The following is a 23,365-nucleotide window of genomic DNA, read 5'->3' on the forward strand; positions in this document are numbered from 1 at the left end:
GGCCTCAGCAGGGCAGAGCAGAGGGGGAGCAGAACCTTCCTCACCCTGCTCCCCACACTCTTCCTGATGCATCCGAGGATGCCATTGGCTTCTTGATGGATCTTAAAAATACTGACACATTGCTGCTTTTAACAACCAAACGGCCACTCTCCTGCCTCTTCAGGGCCAAGCCTCGGCCTCCACTCCAGCCATGGTGTAGCTGAGAGACCCTCCAGCTGGACCACGCTCCAGGCCCGGCATGGCCTAAACGCCACCTGCCTTGGTCCTCTCCTGCCGCAGCCCCTCAGGCTCACAGGGAACGGCACCGGAGCCTCCAGCTCCCCTCGTTCCGCGCCACTCGGGCCCGCAGCACCCGGCCATGACAGCGAGGCCTCGGCCGGACCCAGACGCGGCCTCCCGCGCCGTTCCCTTGGCAACGCCGCAGCTCTCGCGAGAGCTCCCGGCGGAAATGACGCGCGGCGCGTGAGGGCGGGGCCGGTGATGGGGCACGTGACACGGGCGCGGGGATTCCGAACGGCGGAGCGGGAGGTGAGGGGCGGCAGCGCCGCCGTGATGGCGCGTCGCCATGGCAACCGCCGCCCGAGCGGGCCTCGGCCGCGCCGCGGCCAGCGCGGCAACCCCGGGACCGCGGCCTCAGCCGCACCGCAGACAGCGCAGGGGCATTCCGGGATCGCGGCCTGAGCCGCACCGGGGCCAGCGGAGGGGGGTCCCGAGACCGCGGCTTGAGCCGCACCGGAGACAGCGCAGGGGGGTCCCGGGACCGCGGCTTGAGCCGCGCCGCAGACAGCGCAGGGGGGTCCCGGGACCGCGGCTTGAGCCGCAGCGGGAGCGGAGGTCAAGGGCCAGGCTGGGCCCTGAGTGCACGGGAACCTCCTGCTCGGTGCGGTGATGGGTGGCTGGTAACGCCCTGTCGCGTCCCTTCCCGTCCCGAAATATGAAGCGAAACTCGTACCTGTCGGTGTTTGCTCGTGCAAATGGATCTGCCCCGATTCCGCTTCATCGCTTGACGTGACACTGGAGGGACGGCCCTTGCCTCGGCTTGGCGGCAGGGCGAATCGCCTGCCCGTGCTTCATTGCAGGTACTTAACGGGAAACATGCCCAAGATAACGCTGAATGGCATCACGGTGGATTTCCCTTTCCAGCCCTATGAGTGCCAGGAGGCCTACATGGCCAAGGTGCTGGAGTGTCTGCAGAAGGTGAGTCCCTCCCCTGCCTGGAGGCTTTTTGGTTCATTCATTGTGTTTTATTTCAAACTAACAAAGGACTTTTCTACAAAGAGGTTGTCACAAGTCAGATTTACTTGAGATTGTGGTGAGATGGGGATCAGTCTCTTCTCACAAGCTACAAGACAAGAGGAAACATCCCTGGGTTGCACCAGGAGAGGTTTAGGTTGGAAATTAGGTTGTTAAGCCCTGGCACAGGCTGCTCAGGGCAGTGCTAGAGTCTCCATCCCTGGAGGTGTTTAAAAGCTGAGCAGATGTAGTGCTGAGGGATGTGGTGTAGTGGTGGCCGTGGCAGTGATGAGTTGGACTTGACAATTGTAAAGTCTTTTTCCAAATGGAATGATTCAATGTGCTGCCTTTTCCAAACCTTCTCTCACCTTCTTTTACTTGAATTTTATTTTCCTGTGTGCAGGTGGCAGTCAGTAAAAATGTAGCTGGATTCTACCTAACTTGGGAAAAGGGATTAAAGCTGAGCAAGCAGTCCTTGTGTTCACACAGTCTGTCCTTAGATCCTTGCTGGTCCTTGGACCATTGGGATGATCTCACTGGATGAATGTCAAATAAGAAGGGGTTTAAAATAGTTATTTTTGTTCTGGACTTGTTTAACAGATCTTCATTGCCCTTCTTCTTCTGAGAGTTCAAACAAGATTATGATGCAAGCTTTGTCTTTCCATGTGGCTCAGCATTCCCCAATGTCTTGGGCAGTGGTTTAGTCTTAATTCTCAAGGAAACTGGCAGACTGAATTATAAGAGTCACTCTGGTTTGTTTGCAAGAACCTCTACTAGTTTAAGGTGTTTTGTACTGAGCTGTGATGCACTCTGGCTGCTCCAAGAGTGGAAAATCCTGCTAAATAAAGGGTAAGAGCTGGCTCTGGGTTTTCAATTGAGCCTCACTAAATAGATGAGAAGGACCTTCAGGTGGTGCCTTTATGACAACTTTGTATGTGTGTTGCTGGTGGATGGCAGAGTTTGCCAGGGACTGGTTGGGTTGAGCACATGCAGTACTGCACAAAGACCTGTTCTAGCTCAATCTCCAAATTGCTCATTTCTTCCCTTTTTTGTTCTATTTCTTTTCAATAAAGAAGGTAAATGGCATTTTGGAGAGCCCCACAGGCACAGGAAAGACCCTCTGCCTGCTCTGTTCCACGCTGGCTTGGCGGGAGCACTTTAAGGACACCATCTCAGCCCGCAAGATTGCCCAGCGAATGAACGGGGTAGAACTCTTTCCTGAGAGGCCCATGGCATCCTGGGGCACTGCTGCCACAGATGCTGACATCCCCAGTAAGTACTGCCATCTTTTAGGCCCAGTGTGAGCAGAAGCAATACAGGAATGTTAATGAACCTTTGCATATCTATCTTTTGTAGTAAGTCTGCCGTTGTGAAAGCTGTGGAGCTGTGTCTGGCAGCTGAGGCACTGCTTTACACCTTTTTATAGACTTTAAAGGTGTTTGACGTTGGTTTTGTATTTTCTTAGAACATCAGAAACTCATGTAGCTCATTTTGTGTGTGTGGATAGTTAGATGGCAAAATTTCTTGCTGTCTGTACAAGGCAAACTGTTGCCATAGCATCAGCTGGGAGAAGAGGTTGATAATATCTCTAGTTCTTCTTTCCACACTAATAATGTTTTTCTGCTTTTTTTTCTCTTCTGTTTTGCAGCTTATTACACTGACATTCCTAAAATAATCTATGCCTCCAGAACTCACTCACAGCTTACACAGGTCATTAATGAATTAAAGAACACAGTCTACAGGTAAATGTGATTTAGGATAATGTTCCTATTGAAAGCAAAGATGGGGAAACCATCTAGTTTAGTTATTGTTTGAATGGATGTGGATGAATGTATGAAAGCCTGATGTACAGTGAACTGTGGTTCTCAGTGTGTGTGGATAGAACCTGTTCTTTGTTGTTGGGTTTGGGTTTTTTCTTTCAGACTTCACAGCTTCACTTCTCAGAAACTTGAGGGCTGGAAGGGATCTGGAAAGCTCATTCAGTGCAATCCCCCTGCCAGAGCAGGTCCACCTAGAGTAGGGCACACAGGAACTCATCCAGGTGGATTTGAGTGTCTCCAGAGATGAGACTCCACAGCCCATCTGGGCAGCCCCTGCCAGTGCTCCCTCACCTCAACAGGGAAGAAATTCTTCCTTGTGTTCCTTTGGAACCTCTTCTGTTCCAGCTTGTACCTGTTGCCCCTTGTCCTGTCATTGGCCATCACTAAGAGCAGCCTGTCTCCAGCCTCCTCACACCCACCCTTTATGCATTTGTAACCATGAATGAGCTCACCCCTCAGTCTCCTCCAAGCTACAGAGCCCCAGCTCCCTCAGCCTTTCATCAGAAGGGAGATGCTCCACTCCATCCTCTTGGTGGCCCTGGGCCATCATTAGTTTCTACATTTCTTCTAAAGATGCAGCTTTGCAATAAGCAAAGAAAAAAGTATTGCAAATATGTGATGTATTAGTTGTGTTATAATCTTAGTCTAAAAAATCACAGCTTGGGTAGCTGACAATAAATGAGAGGCCCCAGCTTATTTGGCTGAGCTGTCATAACAGATCCCAGATTTCATAGTGGATGGTGTCAGCTGCTACTCATTACTGTAAACTGCTGCTTATTGCCAGCCACTGCTACCAGGAGAAAAGCAGTAGCATAAGGTCAAATAACACATAGAGTTATTACAAGTGGGCCAATGTATTTGTTGTTTCTGATTCTGTCCCTGTTTTGGGCTCATCTGTTTCTCCTGGACTTTTTCCTTTTGATAGCTGACACCCAGCCTAGGCATGTACAACTGTGGTGTTCTTTCTTGCCTTAGTTTTAACATCAGTTTTGTGTATTCTGTTTGAACAGGCCAAAGATATGTGTTTTGGGTTCCAGGGAGCAGCTTTGCATCCATCCTGAGGTGAAGCGACAGGAGAGCAACCACATGCAGGTGAGAACAGATCCTTGAAAGCACAAACAGGGAGATCATGGAGGTGGTTTGGTTTAGTGTATGGTGTGTAATTTCATCCAAGTGTTATATGCTGCATAAAGGAAAGCCTGACTCTTAAGGTAGACAGAGGGACACGTGGTTTTCAAACTGAAGAACTGCGATTAGCATTTATTCATTAGCTGGTGTTGCAGAAAACTAACAGCTCTTCACCTCTTCGTGTGCTTTTCAGTGCTGGACAAGCTCTGCTCTCCTTGGCTAAAATGTACTGTATTTTACAGATCTACATGTGCAGAATGAAGGTGATGGCTCGTGCCTGTCATTTCTATAACAATGTGGAAGGTGAGTTTGGCTGTGGGAGTAAAGGCCTGTGTTTTTTGGAGAGGGAGAGATTTGCTAGGCAGGTAGAGAAGTTTGGAAGAGTTGACAGAATCTGCCTGTGTATGTATGTGTGTGTGTTTTGCTCTGTGTTAACCTTTCAAGAATGAGAAGTTAGCAAGTGATGATCAGGGAACAACAACGCTTTGTGCAATACCTTTACCTAAGCTTGTGATGTAATTTTTCACAGAAAAGAGTACAGAGAAAGAACTGATTGAATCAATCATGGATATTGAAGACTTGGTTAAAAATGGAAACAAGCACAGGTAAATGATCCCCTTTGACCTTTCTCCCCCTAACTTAGGAAATCTATTTCTCTGCTCATTTGTATTGATACCTTGGCATGATTTGACATACACTGAAGTAGCAGAACAAAGAGAGCAAAGGGGGGTGGTTAAATACGTTCCAGAGACAACTTCCAACAAAATCATGTTTTATACTAAAGCCTGAACTTCTGCCACTGCAGTTTTCATCATACAGCATTTTATTTCCATCCATACTTGTGTACAGCCCGAATCAGATCACAGTCAGGCTCACCAATACTTTATTTCTCACTTGAGCAGAGGCTACCAATACCATCTGACATGACAAATGATATTGCAGTTTTGTTTCACATCTAAGAGGACAAGGAGACTGATTTTGTTGAGATAAAATAGCCTAGTGCAGCATTTGTGTGTAGCCTGAAGGGGTGAAATGATACTGCAGTGATGAGTGCCACTCACTTTGTTTTTCCTTTGTTCTGTTGAGCTAGGTAGTATTTTCTACACTTCTTTTTACTTGACTTCTGTGAGCAGAGCTAACCCTCTGCCCTAAAATTGAATATGCTTGTTTCACCTCCTTAAGAAGTTGATTACAAACCCTTGAGAGTATGAAACAGTCCATGAGAGCATGAAACACGGCACCTGAATGTTGAATGCCCTTGTAACATTTCTGCAGGTGTTACCTTATAGTCTGTACTACTTTATTTTAAACAGAGCTTGTCCTTATTATCTCTCACGAAGCCTGAAGCAGCAAGCTGATATTATTTTCATGCCTTACAACTATTTACTGGACTCAAAGGTAACATATTTCTTTTAAATGCAATTCTTCTTCCCTTTATCTTTTTAGCAAGTGACTGCATCATGTGTCAAAACTAACCCCAGTTCAAATTCAGCACCACAGAGGATGCCATTTTCATTTTTTCTCTGTAAAGTTCTTTCCCACATGTGTTCCTTTTCCTTTGAGGTCTCGCTGCTTTTATAGAATTACCTCTGCAGAATGTGATGCTCTTGTTGGGTGAATATTCACCTCTTGAATACAAGTCTTAGTTGCATACTGTGTGACATTGTTGCCTGCATTTGGAGATTGTTTTGTTTCTGCAGCCAGCTGCATGTTTTCTTAGAATAAGGACACTTTTTCAGTAGAGATTGGACATCACTCTTGGAAACAATTTGCTGGCTGTGTAAGAAAAACTGCTCCCATAAGTTGCCAGTAGTTCATGGATAGAAAATGAAACCTCTGAAAACTGTGTTGAGGAAACAGAACTGCTGAAATCTTCCTGTAACTTGGGGTAATTAATGAATCCTAGTAAATGCCAGATTTCATTCCACTGCTACAAGAGGCAAAAAGACCAAATCTTTAAGAAATTGAAAAATAAAAACTACAGAACCTCTGACCAAGTTTAGCAAAGAAGCATTGTGAAGTGAAATGAGCTGATGTGATCTGCTCTTGTTGGAGATGTTTTCAGAGCATCCCTTTCTTACCAAAGCAGCACAAGTTTGTAAAACCAAAGCAAATCCTGCTGCTTCCTACCCTGCTTGTCCTGGATCCCTGTTGGCAAAAACAGTGATTGAAATGAATTCTGATCAACTTGTGCATCCTGGCATGGTGAATGGTTTTCTTCTTCCTTACAGTGTCAGTTGTAACCTCTGTAAGCTTTTACAGGATGCATTTCAGCACCTTCATTTCCAGAGGAATCACCTCTGGTTTCTGTGTGAGTTATGAGGAAGCCACAGCCATTACCTGATGTATTCTAAAATAAAGCAATATTCACAATGCATGGAACCCCAAATCTCTCTCATGAAGTAATTTCTCAGTCAACTGAATCTGTTTCTTGGTGCCCTTTTTGCGCATTCCCTCATTCTCCTGTTTTGTTTTCAGAGCCGGAGAGCACACAACTTGGACCTGAAGGGGACTGTGGTGATCCTTGATGAAGCTCACAATGTTGTAAGTTGCTTCTGGTCTGCTGCTGTTTTTCAGACTTTATCCAAAGAGAAAAATGGCCCCATGCCCTCTTATAAACAGTCTGTAATGTCTTTACTCAGCTGTATCTTATTAGTGTTCGTTGTGAACATTTCTTGTTTCTGAGACAGTCAAAGCTTTGGAGTGGTTTTCTACAAGGTGATAGTTTCTTCCTGAAGGGTGGGTCTCCAAACTTAAACCGGTGCTCGTTTTCTTGTTTGGAGAATTCTCTTTGAGAGTGTAAGAAACCATGAAAGATCCATTCTTGAAGCTCAGCTGCATCAGCTGTGCAAGTGCAGTAGGTGGCAAACAGGACTCTTGTAATATTCCCAAGTTTGCACTCATGAAGGGGAAAAATAGAGAAGACAAAGAAGTGCTGCATTACGAGCTCTTCCTCTTAGTTGGCTTGAAACTGCAGCCCTTTGCAAAGGAACATTGTCCCTTCTTTCTGCCACATGAACAACTTCCCAGTGGGATTTCTGCTCAACAGCTGCAAAGTTTGTTTCCTGATTGTGTCTTCTTTCAGTAAACAAGCCTTGAGAGGGTGTGCTGTGTTTCAGCAGGGACAGTCACAAAGCTGGGTCCAGTATGTGCTGTGTTCATCAGAACAGCTTTTTTTTCCTGTCAGAGTTGTTTGGGGATTGGGTCTTTTTTAATTCCTTTGTAGTGTTTAATAATATTATGGATGCCTGCATACAGGAAGTAACCACAGCAGCTCTTCTAGAACTGCTTCTTTTGCAATAGTTCTCTTCTGGTACTGTCTGTTCTGGGTTAATATGAGAAAAATTAGTAGTTTCTCTGAAATGAAATTGGCATCTTTCTGATTCAATTGTTTATGCATGCAGCTAGTTCAGTGCTTTTTCTTTGTAACTTTTTCATAGTTATTGCAGCCAAATATTTGTGTAGGTTTGTGTTTGTGTAGTCCTTATTATGTCTCTTAATTCCTCGGGGAAATTGATTCTTCTTGTGAATGAAAAAGTTGTGACAAAGCAACATGTGACTTGTTTTTCTTAAACTTGGGGAATGTTGAAACCATTCCTGGTTTTTTAATAGAAACTCAGTGTGTTTCCTTCCTTCTGTATCATAATATTTGTTCTGGCATACCTTTTGGCCCAGATTTTACATATCAATAACATGCATTTTACTGTCTGGTTGTGCTTTTTCATGCCCCTCCTTCCTTTTTTTCTCCACGTCCCTATCTCTGCAAGACCATGAGGGGAAGGACCATGTCTTTGTATGAGTGAATGTAGGGATATGAGGGGATATTTCCTAAGAGTGTGACAGGGACCAGGAAGTAGCTTTTTCAAAGGACAAACTGATTCTCTAACTAAAACATTTGCTGTTTGTGCAGTTTGTCATCAGACAGTGAGCTATTTGGTAACTGAGTGTGAAAAACAAAAGCACATCAAGGAAAATCTGTTAGCAACACTAGAAACACAGAGGTGACACCTACTGAAAACAAAAGGGATCTTAATGATGACAGTGATTTGCTACTAAATGGGAATATCAGAATATTGATAATGTGGGAGAGGCAAAATCTCTTCTACATCCCATACAGAAAGATGCCCCAAGTCAAATCTTCAGATGTTTCTAAAATGTCCTCTTGGCCTGAGCTGGAGATCAGAAATGAAATCAGGCCTGCTCATCTGGCCTTAATCATCTCTGAAATTGCCTGAGCAAAATGGCCCACTGAGCAGTCCTGGTCATGCTTCCATTCCTTGATTGCTTTTAGGAGAAGTTGTGTGAGGAGTCATCATCTTTTGACTTGACACCCTACGACTTGGCCTCAGCGATGGATGCCATCAATGTGGTGCTGGAAGAGCAAGCCAAAGTCGTGCAGCAGAATGAAATAAATGCTGAATTCAACATGGAGCTGGCCAGTTCAGGTATGGTGACAACCAGAGACCTCTGTTTCACTGGTGCCACTGCCAAGAACTGGAAAAAGGACTTTTCCTAACAGTTTCTGGAAAATTTGTTCTCATTAGTAGAGAAACTGTTGTGAATGAGTAATCACTGCCAGGCTAACATGAAAAGATTTGGCCAAAGCAATGTGACATGAGGGATCACAGTGAGTGGAATACAGGAGGTGTCTTTCCATAGACACAGTTCCAGCCTCCACATCAATAATTTCTGAAAAGGCATAAAGAGATGAGGAAGGAAACAGACACGAAGCGTCATCTTTGAAATCTTTCCTCTCTTCAACAGGACTCAACATGGAACTTGAAGACATAGCAAAGATAAAGAGTAAGGTTATTTTCTTATGTTGTTGAAAATTGTTGTTGAAACAGTTTCAAAATTCAACACCTACAAAGAGGTGTTGGTGTGGCAGCTGTGCTGTTGGTGTGGCAGCTGTGTTGATGTTTCTAGTAACTGAGAAATTCATGGAAGTTCAAGTTGTCCCTTTTAGATAATTTTGGGGAATGCTTGTTTACATTTTTTCCCCAAGATGAGAGATTTGGCAGATGAATACTTTGCTTCTTTCTTTGCTAGAAGTTCCTTGTTTTCTGATCTTGCCAGCACACAGGAATTGGATTAGTTGCATCATTCCGATGCGATGTAAAGTTCATTGCGAGAGCTTGAGAAATCTCATGTTTACAAAACGTTTCCAAGAACAACTTTCCCTGTCTATGGAGGAGAGTTTCACATTCAGATGACAACTGAAGCTGGAGGTCACAGAAGTTCTTAAAGCTGAATATGAATATTTAGAAATGGTATCTAGGAAATTGCTTTTGCTCATTTTGATTTGTGTATGGAAGCAAGAAAACAGCTCAGTTGCTGTCTTTGGTAACAGCCTTTGTAACGAAGTACATTGGAAAAAGAGGCTTTGATGTGTCCCAGCAGTTAGTTTCTGTGAAACCTTACCTTTTTGCCCTCTTGATTCTCTTAAAGAAATTCTTCTTCAGCTAGAAAGTGCTATTGATGCAGTGGAGCTGCCACCAAATGGCAGTGGAGTCACCAAAGAGGGAAGGTAACTTTTTTCTGCTTGTATGTTTACATGTCAAAAGTCCAGCAAATTGTAGAACCTGATGAAGCTGGGTCAGCTCTTAGTTCTAGTTTCTGGGAATAGTTTTTGGTTTTGGTTTTCCTTCCTACACTGTGTGTACCCTTGTGTGAATACCCTTGGGTATTCTGAACTGCAAGCTCCACACTGTGCTGCTTTCCATTTTGTATCATGATGTAAGCAGAGGTGCTAGTGTTGCAATGGTTTGGTTTGAGCTACCTCAGGGCTCTCCAAGTCTGTTTCTAAACTAATGCATGCGGTACCTTGCAAAAAGAGTCCTGGCAATTGCATGCAAATCTGTTTCTAAATGCACATGTATTGGATGGAATCATGGAAAATGTGAAGGATGTGGTCAGTGTGTTTTCCATCATGTCAATGTTGTGTGCTGTCTTTCTAACCAGATACTTCATTCTTGTACATTTTTCTTTCTCATGGAAACAAGAACATGTTTTTCTCCTAGATGGTGAAGTTACTGTAGTTATGACAGAGTAACAGTGATTGTGTCCCTGTGACTATTTACAGTGTTTACCCATATGTGTTTTTTTTCTCTGTAAATTGCAGCTACATCTTTGATCTGTTTGCAGAGGCTCAAATAACTTTCCAGACCAAAACATTACTCTTGGAGTCACTAGAGCAGATTTTACAGTACCTTTCAGGCCGTAAGTCTGAATTTGTTCATTGTGTCACTCAAACTTTTCTCTGTAATGGGAGTAATTGGAAGTTGGTGTTGTTTGGGGAGAAAAGGAGAAAGGCTTCTTTGTTTAGATTTATAAATCTTTTAAAAGCTAAGATCTGACCCTTGAGGACCTATGTCTTCAATAAAAAGACCTGCTGCAAGGTTCTTTGCAGGGAAACACGTTTTATGTCTGTTGATGCAACAGAACTGGTTTTAAGAACTGCTCTGTGTCAAAACCTGAGCAGGTACCAACACAGGTGTGTACATACAGAGGTGTACCTAGAGGATTTGTAAACACAACACACTCTTTCTTCAAAACTAGAAGGATTACAGGGTGAAGCTTGTTGATGTTTTGCTGATGGTGCTTTTAGTTCTTGGGTTCTTCCCTGGTCATAGAGCTGTGAAGCAGGAATGCTGGAAATCACTAAAGTTTCTCTTCTGCTGTCTCTCAGTATCTTATTCTTAAATTTGCCCTTCTGCAAACAAAAATGTCCGACTTCCATATGTGCTAAGAAAATGTTTCATTTAGTTCTTACCAACAGACTCTTCAGCAAAAGTACTGAAGAGAGTAGAATAAACTGTCAGTTCTGCAAGTGCATCCTTCGAGAACACCCCCATCCTTCCTTTTTTCCCCTCCTTTTAGGCTGGTCACACTCTGGCTTAACAGGTGCAACTGTTTATCATTTCCATGCTTAAATTCTCATCATCAATGTATTTCCTCTGTACTTTTAACTGTGACTGCAGAGGAGCAGCTAAGCCATGGCTTATCTTTGTTTTGCTTATGTCCTTTCCAGTTTGTAACATAGTGGAGCCTTAGGAAGTTTATATAATTGTCTCATGTGAGAGTTTCCCATTGTGTCCCACAGAGCTCAGTTTTGCATCTTAAATCATGATGAGAAACTTGAAGTAATTATCTGTTTCATGTATGTGGATATATACAAATGGATGTGTATTTGTGTTGTAAAAGTAATGCTGCATTGTTCTCTCCAGGTACTGGGGTATTTGTCAATACATCTGGATTGCATAAGCTCTCAGATATTATCCAGGTAAATAATTAATGCTGCTTATATATGAAGGATAAAAGAGTTAGTTTAAAAAAATGGGAAAAGACATTGGGTCCATTTTATTCTCAATGGTATCTTGTGCAGTGCTGGTGGGCTTTTGAGGACAGAGCTGCTGCCTAATGCAATGGTCTACTTTGGTTTTTGCCAGCTTGTTCTTTGACAGTTTTGATGTCCCTTTCTGGAGATGCTCAATTTACATTTGACTGGTTTTTGCCTCCACCAGGTGGAGCTGGGCTATTGAGCTGTTTATTCCCTGGCAGCAATGTTGGGGAAACTGAGACCTCCTTGTGAAAAAACAGGACAGGCCGGTAAAAAAGGAAACAAAGAGGGATTGGAGTGTGGTTTTATTCATTTAATTACCAAATTAAGGATCTGTACAATAAAAATCTCTTCAGTGCCATAGGAGCTGGATGTGACACTTGTGGGGATCCAGACAGTGCTGTAGTGTACTTGCAAACATTGATTATGAAGAACCTGGGTCCCATCAAGTTGGAAGCTGCAGTTGCCAGTGCCCTGAAACGCACCTTCTGGCCTCCCTCGGAAGCTGACCAGAGCTCCGATGTTCTTGAGTGTTACTGATAAAGGCAATAATGTTTGGACAGCTTAAGGTTCAAGCAAAATAACATCTTAGCTTTGGCATTACATACTGGAATATCTGCTGATTACTGTAATTAAGTTAATTATATTCCCAGAAAGTGATGATTTCAGAGCATTACCTTGGCCTGAGTTACAGAGCGTCAGGTTGAATTAGTATGCAATGAGACCTTTACTTCCCAAACACTTGTGTGGTTTTGGGGTCAAAAAGATCTCATTCTCCCCATCTGTAGTAGGTGGATGACATTCTCATGTGTGCTGATCATGGCTTTTTTTTGTCTTAGTTTGATGATTTCTTTGCTTTGATATTAAAAATGATAATTGAGCCACTGCCGCAGGAAATTCCCCGGCACTGGGCGTTGTGGCTGGCAGTGCTCAGCCTCTCTGCTCACTCTGGTTCTGTTCTCCTCGCTGGTAGCCTGCCTAATAGGTTAGCTGCCAGAGTTCTTCAGAAATCCTTGAAGTCATAAAGATTTCTTCTGGAAAATATGCTGCTTGCAAGTGTAATCTGTTAATAGGAAGCACAAGAGTGTCAGAAAAGGTGATTAAAAAATGGAAACATAGACAGGAGGAGAGTAAAATCTGTGTAAGAGCAAAGATGAGCAACACAGCAATATACACAGGCTGAAAAGTGAGTGACTTCTGTGTCCAGCTCTACATTTTTCCTTTCTCAATACTCTTGCTCATTTCCAGAGCACTTCTTAGAAGATTGGGAGTGGAATTCTTCTCTGAGTGCAATACCAACTGTGTTCTTCACTTTTCCCTTTTTGCTGAAGGATTTATAACATTCCCACTTCTATTTCCCTTCACCTGAGCTTGTTACTGTTCATAGGATTTTGTGTCTGAAGCAGGCTAGGAGGGATTAAATCATCTAGATTTGAATTTAGCCATCTTCTCTAAAAGTCTTATCCTGACCCTTGGATGTGATTTATTGACTTTGAATGCCATAGCTCAGGTCTCTTGTCATGTGTACCAAAACCTCCTGGCACAAGAGTCAGGCTGTCCTGCTGATTGCTAGAAAATCTTACAGAGAGGCAGTGTGATTTGGTCAGTATCATGGCTTTCCACTTAAGAATTTACTTGCTGACTTGGCTTAATTGTGAATCTTCATCATTTAGAATTGGAAATCGATAGGAAAAGTTAATCTTTATCATTCAAAATGTTCCTAAAAGGCATGATGATGTTTGCAGTGCCATACACAGCGTTTCATTCTCAGAGCAGTGGTTCTGTAAGACCCATGTGTGTTGTTCTGATGCACTGTCAACAATTTGTATACGCTGATACCAAAATGCTTATTCTGTGGGGAAGGTGAGGTGTGATGAGTTTAAATTAGTGTCCCAGAGCTTCAAAGCTGAGAAAGAAGAAGATGCCCAAGATGATCAGGGGAATGGAACATCTCTTATATGAGGAAAGGCTGTGGGACCTGGGGCTGTTTAGTCTGGAGAAATGGAGACTGAAAGGGGATCTTATTAACACTTATAAATATCTGAAGGATGGGTGTCAGGATGTTGGTACATCCCTCTATTCTATAGTAGCCAGCAACAGGACAAGGGGTGATGGGATGAAGCTGGAACACAAAAAGTTCCACTTAAACATAAGAAAAAACTATTTCACTATTCAGGTGAGGGAGCCCTGGCACAGGCTGCCCAGAGGGGTTGTGGACTCTCCTTCCTTGGAGATCTTCAAGACCCGCCTGGACATGTTCCTATGTGACCTGATCTAGGTGAAGCTGCTTCTGCAGGGGGGTTGGACTGGATGATCTCTAGAGGTCCCTTCCAACCCCTACCATTCTATGATTCTAAGAAGATTTTGAAGTAGAAGCCAGGTGGATTTGGAAACCTCCAGATCAGGAGCCTCCACACCCTCCCTGGGCAGCCTGGGCCAGGGCTCCCTCACCTCAGCACTGAAAGAGTTTTTCCTTATGTTTAAAGGAACTTTCTGTGCTCCAGCTTCTTTCTCTTACCCTTACAACAGAAAAAAGTGATGTCCTAACAATCTTGGTTTTATTACTAATACGTTTTCTTCTTTTGAGAAGAGCATTTCCTAAAATCTCTCTCATTGAGCCCATCTTTGGCCATTTTTCAGAAGTTAACATTTCCAGGAATTGTACTTTTGTTTTTTCACTGATGGAGAACATCTTTCCTGTTGCAACTAGCTGCTATTCTTGTGAGCTTGGATAATTCCCTTTAAATGGCTGAAGGAATTTTGTTTAGAAAATGTAACAGAAGTTATAAATATTTGAGAAGCACAGCTGTGCTCAGTGAGTCTGCACTGGAGTGCCAGATGTTTGAAAGGGCATCACCCTTAGTCATAGGACATCCCATACAGAAAAGGGGAAGAAGCATAACTGTGGAGAAGAGTTCGTAGAAGCTTTTAATTTAATAGATGGACACGTAGATAGAATGACAATTTGGGTTCTTTCCTTACTTCTGTTTCTGTTAGTGTAGGGAAATCATGGCTGAAAGTTTAAACTAAGGGGGTTCAAAAGCTTCTTTACACTCAGCTGTGACTCTGATCTCATGAACCTGTGGTGTGTTTACGTTTATCCACAGGTCATGAACAGTGAATAATGATACAGGCATATAGTTTGAATATGTTTAGTTACTGACTTGTTCCAAACAAATGCAATGGGAAACCCATGTGATTAGCAGGAATTGCTTGTTAAAAGAAGTATTTACTCCAGATTCTGTGTATTTAATAAAAAGACTAAGGAGGTATGTTTAAGGTCATCATAGCAGTGGCTTTTGTTTGGAGGTACTTCTCAGTGCAAAGACACCTTAGAGATTTTGCTGGAGACAGTTGTTAAATCTTTCCATTTGTTTATGTGCATTTTCCAGACAGTTTTCAATGTTGACCCTCCAGAAGGCACCATGAGTTTCATCCCACATCGCTCTATATCCAAGTATTACAAGGTATGGGATGGTTTGTGTTCTAGGCTTTTTCCTTGCTGGCATTTAATGTCTGTGCTTAGTGTACCCAAGACTCAGAAGGATGGGACAGCATAGCAAAAGATGATGTTGATTACAGGGTGGATGTGTAAATTCTTCCAGGAAAAAACAAACCACCAAAGGAATTGGTTAGTTTAGGTTCCAAGGCAAAAGAACGGGACTACACAGTCATTTTACAAGAAAATCTAAAATGAAAATGGGAAAGTGCAGCAAATGGGAGATATTGAAAACTTTGGTACTGGATATGATGCAAGAATTGATGTTGTTCTTTCCACAACTGCTCCTCTGACTTTAGCTTATTACCAAGCAAATAGAGCAGAGCCACTGAACCTCCCTCTCCAAGTCCTGATCATTTATTTAGAGTTTGGAACTGAAAGGCTGTGATGCTATAATGAACTTTAGGAACAGACCTTTTTTAGATAGAAATTAACTTCCATATTAAGACTTGTTCATATTTTTGTTGCCAAATGAAGCAAGTCTTGCTAACACAGTAAGCAACTATTTTTCTAGTCTTCGTGTTTTATTCTGGTAGATGATGCTCAAAGAATTGGATTCTTCCTCTCTGCTCAAGGCAGGCCATGAAATGCTGCTCCCATAAATGGACTCAAAATGGCTGGTTAAATGATGATACACTTCTTTGTTCCTTATTAGGAAAAGACAGGAAGCAATATGATCATAGTTACACTACTAAATGACACCAGCTAACTATCCCTAATATGGGCAAGCTTTTTTGAGGGATGAAGTGCAAGTTCCCTTCTGTTGCCATCTCCAGAAATGTTCCTGTTCCTTTTCCTGCAGGTACATATTCATCTGGATAACAGTAATCAGAAGAAGAAACAAAGGACAGATCTCTGGAATTCAGCATCTACAAAGAAACAAGGTACAGGGCTCAGTCTTGGGGAGGCTCATGCAAAAGCCAGGTTGGAAACTACTCAAGTGCTCCTTTCTGATTCAAACAAGAGAAGAGCATTGAAAACATCCCAGTCTGCATGACTTTGCATTTGTGAGCAGGGAGTCCTCTGCCACATTTTGGAATGGCACTGTAGGATTTTGCACTGAAGCACCACATATGTTACCCTAAATGAGCATATAACTCCATGAGGTAGTGTTCCTCCAGACCTCAAAGTCTTAAGTGCATATAATATGCCTGGTCGTGCTGTGATCCCAGTTAAAACCAGCAGTACTTTCTCTAGAACATGGTAGGTTTTTAAGGCTTTGAGTCTTCAAGTGTGAAGAATTCTAGGACTGGATGGTGTTCTTTGCAGTTTGTGTTTCCAAGTAGAGCTCCATTGTGGGTACAGTGGGTCGAGGAGGTGCTTTTCTGAAGGGGAGGTGACATAAGTAATCTCAATATAAGACATTCTTGTACCACAGTTGCTTCTTGCACTGTGCTGGAGATCTTCTCATGCAGTGAGAAGTGGAAGAAAATTCCACTGAAGGAAAATCTTGTCCATTATGAAGTGGGGGCTTGTATTCCTGTAGAGAAGTTGTTCAGACCAAGCCAAGAATGGGAAGCCTTCTTTCAGGATTGATGCTGAGGTTTATGAAACGTTCTGTTATCCTCCTATCAGCTGTATTTCTGTGTAATTGTGTTGTGTTAAACACAAAATTAGTGTTGCTAAGGTTATAATTGCCTTTTACAAGAAGCAGATTGATGAATAGATGTGGTGCTGAGAATGTGTGCCAAAGGTATTATAATGAGTAAATTCCATGAAAGTTCTTAATCTCTGTTGCAATTTCTCACTGAGTGGAGGAGTTACAATTGTTTGGTTCATTCCAAAGCCCTGAAGTGAAATTTCATGTGATGGGCCAGTAAAATAATGCTCAAGAATAGGAATTCTTAGCCAGGGAATGCCATGCCAGGTTCACATCCTCAGGGCACTGGGACCTCCTCTGAGATATGATCCGGTCTTGAGCAACTTTCTAAGTCCTTCAGGGCATGTTGTCCCTTCTTCATAGTTTCAGCCTCAACTATGCTTTTCAGTTCTTCATGTTCAGCTGAGGTTTCTGCCTCTCCTTGTCTCCTCACACCTATTTTGTTCCTTATGCTCCTTGGTATTTGCATCTACCTCAGTAACCATATAATAACTTGAGAATAACCATATAATAATCCAATAAAGCAGTAGCAATGATCACATACTATCAACACAACAGTGCAGTAGTGTATTTAATATTTTGCATGTATTCTATTTCTAATATATTACTGTATTACTATCTATTACCAGCATATTTAGAAGAAACTTAGCTTCTGAATCAAAGGTTTATCCTAAGGCACTTAAAAGCAGCACTTGAGCTTGGCTTGATTGGCCTTCAACATTCATTCTTTCTGATATTTTTATTTCTTTTTTAATAAATACAGTTAGGTGGGAAACAAACCATTTTCTGACTAGAGAAGCCAGGTGATCCCTTTACCTAAAGCCTCTTGATAGGATCCTCTCCAAGGATCTCTGTAAATACCTCACCTCAGAGCTATCTACTGGATTATTGACTTCAATGCTTGAGAATGTGTTTGTCCATAAGAAGATTTCTGTGAAACAGCGGTAGCATTTTTCAAAGAATTGGTTTCCACATGAGCATCCCCTTCAGTGTTGCCACAAAATCAGTTCTTTCTTTGTTTCTGAACAGAAGCATGCTGTTTGGTAATCTCTTTTCCTGAGATATTGCTCAATTGGAGTTGGAAGTTACAGGAAGAATACTAAGTAGATTTTGTTAAATATGTATGCAGGAAAAGCCTAATAGAAACACTTCAGGTTTATTGCATCATTTGGAAGATTTGCACACAAAACCAAGACAAAGCAGTCACAGGATTCTGCTGTGATTTAGCAGATGTGTACTGCTACATCTGCTTTTCAAATAAAAACAGTATTTGCAAGTACTATGCAACAGAAGGGGATTTGTTGGGGCTTGTGCTATGTGTAGAACTAGCAGAGGCCAGATAAGACTCATTGAGTCTCCAGTTTCCTGTAGGAGTGTAGCAGATTTTATAGAAATGGTGCAGTTTGTATGAATAGCTCTTTTCTAAGGACTTTGTGGAAGTTACAAGCATAATTCTTTACAAGCTGTAATTGGGGAGGAGAAGTGGCATAGCTTGGGGTAGCTGATGAGATTACTGCCTTAGTTACCTGTTCTGTGCACAGATGCCATTTATCAATACAATATTGAACTGTTGCAGTTTTACTGTAAGTCACCATGTTGTAGACTATTAGCAAACCATTTCTTCTCAGGTTAGCTGTCCTTGTACTAGCAGTGGGAAAAGCTGCTGCAGAGATCTACTTTGTGTATCATCCAACAGTTCCTGCTGGTGAATGGGACCTTTGAAATGGATTGAATACAGTTAAGCTTAAAGATTTAATTGCAGAACACCAGGCTAAAATGTACTGCAATTTCAACTTCTCTGAGAACTTGGCAGCTGGTCAGCCTGCAGGCTTACAGGGAAGGGTGTTTCATACTCAGCATTGCCAAGGCAAAGGCCAGTGGCTGGATTTCTTCTCCTCTAGGTCATCCCATATCAGCACAATCTGCTTTTATGCTGGGTTTTTTTAGGCTACTGACATAATTGACACTGCTGTTGTCTGTAGATACTTACTAGCCTGTGGAGGTCCTAATTTACACCACTTCTTAGTGTGAATTAAAGAGAATTTGCTCAAGTTTGGAATGTGATTCATGTAGAATCTAGATGTCATCTGGTTGGATCTGCCCAAATGAGATGGAAGGATAAAACTTTAGTAAAAGAGATGTTCTCTTGTAATTCTAAGCAGCAAATGACTCACTGGGCACGTTACTCACTGGGGATTTCCTGAAACTGTCAGCTCCCTGCTGGAAGTACAGCCTTTGAGTGTGTACATCTGAAAGACATGCACATGATCTATAGGTGCTAGATGTTATTGAACTGAAACTAATCATGCAAAACAGAAGGAGAAACAAACAAAAGCCAGTATTTTATTTGTCTCTTCCTGTTGGTGACACAGATGATAGTTCCTTGTTCCTTTGACTGAAGAAGAAGCTGATGCCAGGTTTTCTGCAAGAGCAGCAATGGTACCACTGTAAGCTGAACAAGGAAAGAAATGATGAGTGTGATTTATCTGTGTTTCTGTTGATAATTTATAGTATGGCAGATTTCCAGCACCATGCACATTGTATGTCCACATCCCACCAAAGGTTTGAGCAGAAGTTGATAGGTTTGACAGCTTACTGTGGGGAAATGTGTCGGTGCCAGGTTTATAGCCGTTGGAAGTTCCTGATGGACTAAGGGATGCTTCTCTTTCCGAGCAAGAGCAGGGGTGAAGATATCATCAGTGAGGGGAGGACTGAGTAATTTTATGTGCTCAATCTGCCTGTTACTTGCCAGCAAAAAAAATGATGCTCTTTTTCCACAACCATCTTTTGATTGAAGGTATCATCTGCTGGAGGTGCAAGGGAGCAACCACCTCTAAACCATATTTTAAATGGCCATAGTAATGAAATCTGAGAGGGACCAATGCATAACACACTCTGCATCTGGAATTCTAGCTGAAGTTCCGATGCAGTGTGCTACGTGCCATGCATATTCCATTTTTTGCCACTTAATGACTTGCTGCTTGATGTCCTCTCTTGATTTGATACAGGGAAGACCTTAAGCTATTGGTGTTTCAGCCCTGGATACAGCATGCATGAGCTTGTTCGACAGGGAGTGAGGACAATTATCCTTACTAGTGGGACTCTTTCCCCTCTCTCATCATTTACAATGGAAATGCAGATGTAAGTACCTAGATGTGTGAACTGTACCACTACTGAAAATGCACACTCTGCTCTCCTGATTTGTGGTTTTATCTCAGGCATTTGGAGTGTTCTGCACTGGTAGCCAGTAGGGAATCAGATCACAAGTATGACTGGGATCTTATTTTTGTGTTTCTTTAGCCCTTTTCCTGTTTGCTTGGAGAATCCTCATGTTATCAGTAAACACCAGCTCTGGGTTGGGATCATTCCCAAGGGACCTGATGGAGCTGTGCTTACTTCTACCTACGAGAGGAGGTAATGAACTCCCATGTGGAATTCTGCTTTGAGGTCTTGGGTCCCAACATTTTGGGTTCTACTTACAGGAGAAATTTCTGGTAGTGAAATAAGTGGTCCCTGTGTTTCTTTTCTTGGATAAACACTGTACTGAATAGCAACACCCTTTACCCACTACTGTTGAAAATTTAGACCTGGAGGGCTGGAAGGGATAGAATGTCAGGGCACTGGGTGCATAGATAGTCCTTAATGGTCCTGACCAGCCTCAGCTGGGACCTGCACCCATGACCATCAATCAGGAGCTCCACTTAAGATCTGGCCTAGGCCTTCAGTCACTGCCCAAGCTGTAGGACTATCTCTCTCTAGCTCCATCATAACCACACCAGCCATGGACCTTGCTGATCTGACCCTGACTTCCTGATTGACTTCCTGGTTGGACCTCAGATTTTACTGCAAATAAAGGGAAAAATTCCAGATGTTCCCCTGAACTGGAAAGGGACTCAGCAGTTCCACTTGATTCTTACAGAGAAGTCTGAAAAACCCTCAGACTGTATTTTTTTCACTTACAGGAGCTTAATGTGTCATTGAACATACTGTCTTTCAAATGGGAAAGGTTGGGGTTTCCCCCCTCCACCCCTCCAAGGCCTAGAGCATCTTGTTGCTGGAGGAAGGGGATTCACAGTGGTTGCTGTGTTTTGACAACATCTTCTGTGTGGGGATATGGTATTTGGAGGTCTTAGAGAAAGAAATATGTTCCTTTTTTTTCCTGCATATGTACTTTTCCTGGGAAAACAGTATGCAAAAATACAGGGCACTGAAAGGAAACAAACATAAAGGCATGAGAGAACGGGTGACTTTTCAGTCAGGGCTGGAAGAAACATAGCTAATGCTCATTGCAGAGCAGTACTTCACTGAAAGGAAAAGTGATTGACTTGGTTTATACCACAAGTAAATAATAACCATAGTAACCATATTGAACCTTTTTGCCCCTGCAGCCTCACCACACCTAGCTCACCAATATTCTAATTTCTCTTAAATAGCTGGCATGTCAGTTGGGCTTGGCAGGATCTGCAGGCTTCCCTGGCAGAACCTGCACTGCTCAATTGGTATTATTAATCATAAAACTCATATGGCTGCTCATTCCCACTTGTTACTGAAGCTTAGGTCATCTTTGGTGCTAATAATAATCTTTAATAGTAATGTATAGTCAAGTTACTACTAAATTTGGGTTGTTACCACAGGAAGGAAAGCAACTGTCAGTGTGGATGTGTTGCTTTAGATAAATATCAGAGGAAGATAATGTGTTTGGAAAACATACAGAAGGAAATGCAATGATGTTACTCCTGTTTTTCTTCTTTGTAGGTTTTCAGAGGACTATTTATCTTCTCTGGGGAAAACAATTGGTGAGTGAAGTGTGTGGCTTCCAGAACTGAGTTGTTGCACAGGGTCTTTAGAGGGAGAAATGCTAAGGAAGACCTAATAAGTCAGAGAAAGAGAAGGGATTGCACTGCTGATCTAAATGCTGTCTGGTAGTGTATGCTCCTGTTTGCTCAGGCTGCTGTAATTGTACACGAAAACGAGTTTAAGTCCTTGGTTTAATATTCCCAAGTTAAAAGTTTGTGCCCTATTTGACTGGACATTGTGTCCTATTTGACTAGAACCATCTCAGAAGCAATCTCATGGTACCTCATCCATTGCCTTGGGTGTTTAGACTGCAATGGACAAAGAGTGTAGGAAATGATCTAGAAGTAGATCCTATTGTCACATCATCATCTGGCCTGTTTTCCCTTGTATCTCTTTTGCCTGCAGTGTTTCATATACCTCATAGTATCTTTTATCCTGTTAACACTACACTTCAGAAAGCTAGTTAGGCACCTGTGTTAAAGCTGATACCCTGAAGACAAGATTCAGAACAATGAAACAGTTTCTAATACACCAACTTTCACATCAAGAACTGTTGGAAGGAACTTGTGCTGGGATTCTTCCTCTGCAGTCTGTGTGGTCCATCCCTCAGCTACACACTTGTTTGCCTGTTGCAGGTAACCTTGTGCGAGTTGTACCCCACGGGCTGCTGGTGTTCTTCCCTTCGTACCCTGTCATGGATAAGAGCCTGGAATATTGGAGAGTATGTTAATTGCTCTGCCTTTATGAGGTGGTTGGGTTACAGGTGTCAGTTTGTAGTTGTGTTATCTAACCACACTCATTAGAAATTCTTTGTTTCTGAGTAAATTATAAAACCTGGAGAGTGTTTTTACTCAGGTGCAGCTGCTGTTATGTGGCTCTCAGTATGCTGAGTGCAGTGGGGTAGAAACCAAACCCCCCAAACTCTTAATACACTATCTCACCTGATCACATCTCAGAGTTCATTTAACCTCACCAGACTTATCTTAATCAAACCTCCAAATGATAACTGGCCTAAGTGTTTCACCTTTTAGAGGGAAAAAGAAATCCCAACACAAGTGGTTTTCTTCACTTCTCATTTTTAGTGTTGCAGCTTTTGTAACTGCTGCAGTCCTGACTTGAGATAGCCTGGTGAGACTTAGCAGAACAGTTGTTGTTTAAATACTCCTCTTCCTTAAGAGCAAAGGCTGAGGCAGAGGTGCGCTGCAGAGTGGGTCTCTGGGAGATGGATGTTGGGAAGTTGCGTGTCAGAAAGAAAAGGAACGGATCTCTTGTTTGCACAAAGACTGAGGTGCACCAACTGCAATGAACTGCAGTTAGTGTTGTGGGGATTGCATGTTCCTGCTTCCATCTATTCCCCTGTTTGGCAAGAGAGGAACAGACTGTATTGGGGAAGTCTGTGGTGAGCACTGCTGAGCATTCCCTTTCTTGTGGGCACCTCTGGTATGTGCTTACTTTCACATGGCTGTATCTGTGTTCTCTGTGTAACAGGAGCATGATTTTGCTAAGAGAATAGAAGAAGTCAAACCAATGTTTGTGGAACCCAGGAACAAAGGAAGCTTTGCAGAGGTTTGTTTTCTGCATTAAATGGCTGTTAACAGTTTCACAAACCGGTTTTATGTTTAAATACCTTCTCCAAGATATGTTTGGGTGTGAAGCACCTACATTTTATCCTAGAATGAAAGTAAAACTCCTGAGTTTCCTTCTGCATCCTTCCTTTAACTCTTTTGGCCAGCTGTGCCGCCTTTGTTTGGAATCCCAAGCAGTAACAGTGGCTGACATACATGTGTACTGAGCTGATTACTCAGCATTTCTTAATGTTCTGCAGGACATGTCCCCTCAGCTTGTCACTCTTTGGGCATAAAGGAATTGTGCAATGTCCTCTTGTTTATTTATAGACACTCTGGTTGCTGCTTAGAGTAAATAATACTCACTAGTTACTTCTTGGTTTT

At 42.6% G+C, this 23,365-nt stretch overlaps 1 protein-coding gene across 6 annotated transcripts in view; it reads left to right on the forward strand.

Annotated features, from left to right (window-relative positions):
- The first annotated feature begins 481 nt into the window (after nt 1–481).
- Nucleotides 482–23,365, forward strand: part of RTEL1 (regulator of telomere elongation helicase 1) — a 46,132-nt gene continuing 23,248 nt past the window's right edge. For 4 of the 6 annotated variants that reach the window (XM_062008772.1, XM_062008776.1, XM_062008773.1 and 1 more), the window contains exons 1-21: nt 482–528; nt 1,080–1,197; nt 2,307–2,505; nt 2,882–2,975; nt 4,064–4,145; nt 4,424–4,484; nt 4,711–4,786; nt 5,495–5,579; nt 6,660–6,725; nt 8,473–8,626; nt 8,946–8,984; nt 9,630–9,708; nt 10,303–10,400; nt 11,408–11,463; nt 14,913–14,987; nt 15,822–15,903; nt 19,628–19,760; nt 19,920–20,033; nt 21,375–21,415; nt 22,052–22,137; nt 22,905–22,982. In XM_062008772.1, coding sequence (XP_061864756.1) covers nt 1,096–1,197; nt 2,307–2,505; nt 2,882–2,975; nt 4,064–4,145; nt 4,424–4,484; nt 4,711–4,786; nt 5,495–5,579; nt 6,660–6,725; nt 8,473–8,626; nt 8,946–8,984; nt 9,630–9,708; nt 10,303–10,400; nt 11,408–11,463; nt 14,913–14,987; nt 15,822–15,903; nt 19,628–19,760; nt 19,920–20,033; nt 21,375–21,415; nt 22,052–22,137; nt 22,905–22,982 — 1,800 coding nt within the window. In that variant the 5' untranslated portion in view covers nt 482–528; nt 1,080–1,095. The remainder of the gene's footprint in view (nt 529–1,079; nt 1,198–2,306; nt 2,506–2,881; nt 2,976–4,063; nt 4,146–4,423; nt 4,485–4,710; nt 4,787–5,494; nt 5,580–6,659; nt 6,726–8,472; nt 8,627–8,945; nt 8,985–9,629; nt 9,709–10,302; nt 10,401–11,407; nt 11,464–14,912; nt 14,988–15,821; nt 15,904–19,627; nt 19,761–19,919; nt 20,034–21,374; nt 21,416–22,051; nt 22,138–22,904; nt 22,983–23,365) is intronic. The other 2 variants (XM_062008775.1, XM_062008774.1) reach the window with 2 other exon arrangements.

This window comes from Colius striatus, chromosome 16 (assembly GCF_028858725.1).
Source record: "Colius striatus isolate bColStr4 chromosome 16, bColStr4.1.hap1, whole genome shotgun sequence".
NCBI lineage: Eukaryota > Metazoa > Chordata > Aves > Coliiformes > Coliidae > Colius > Colius striatus.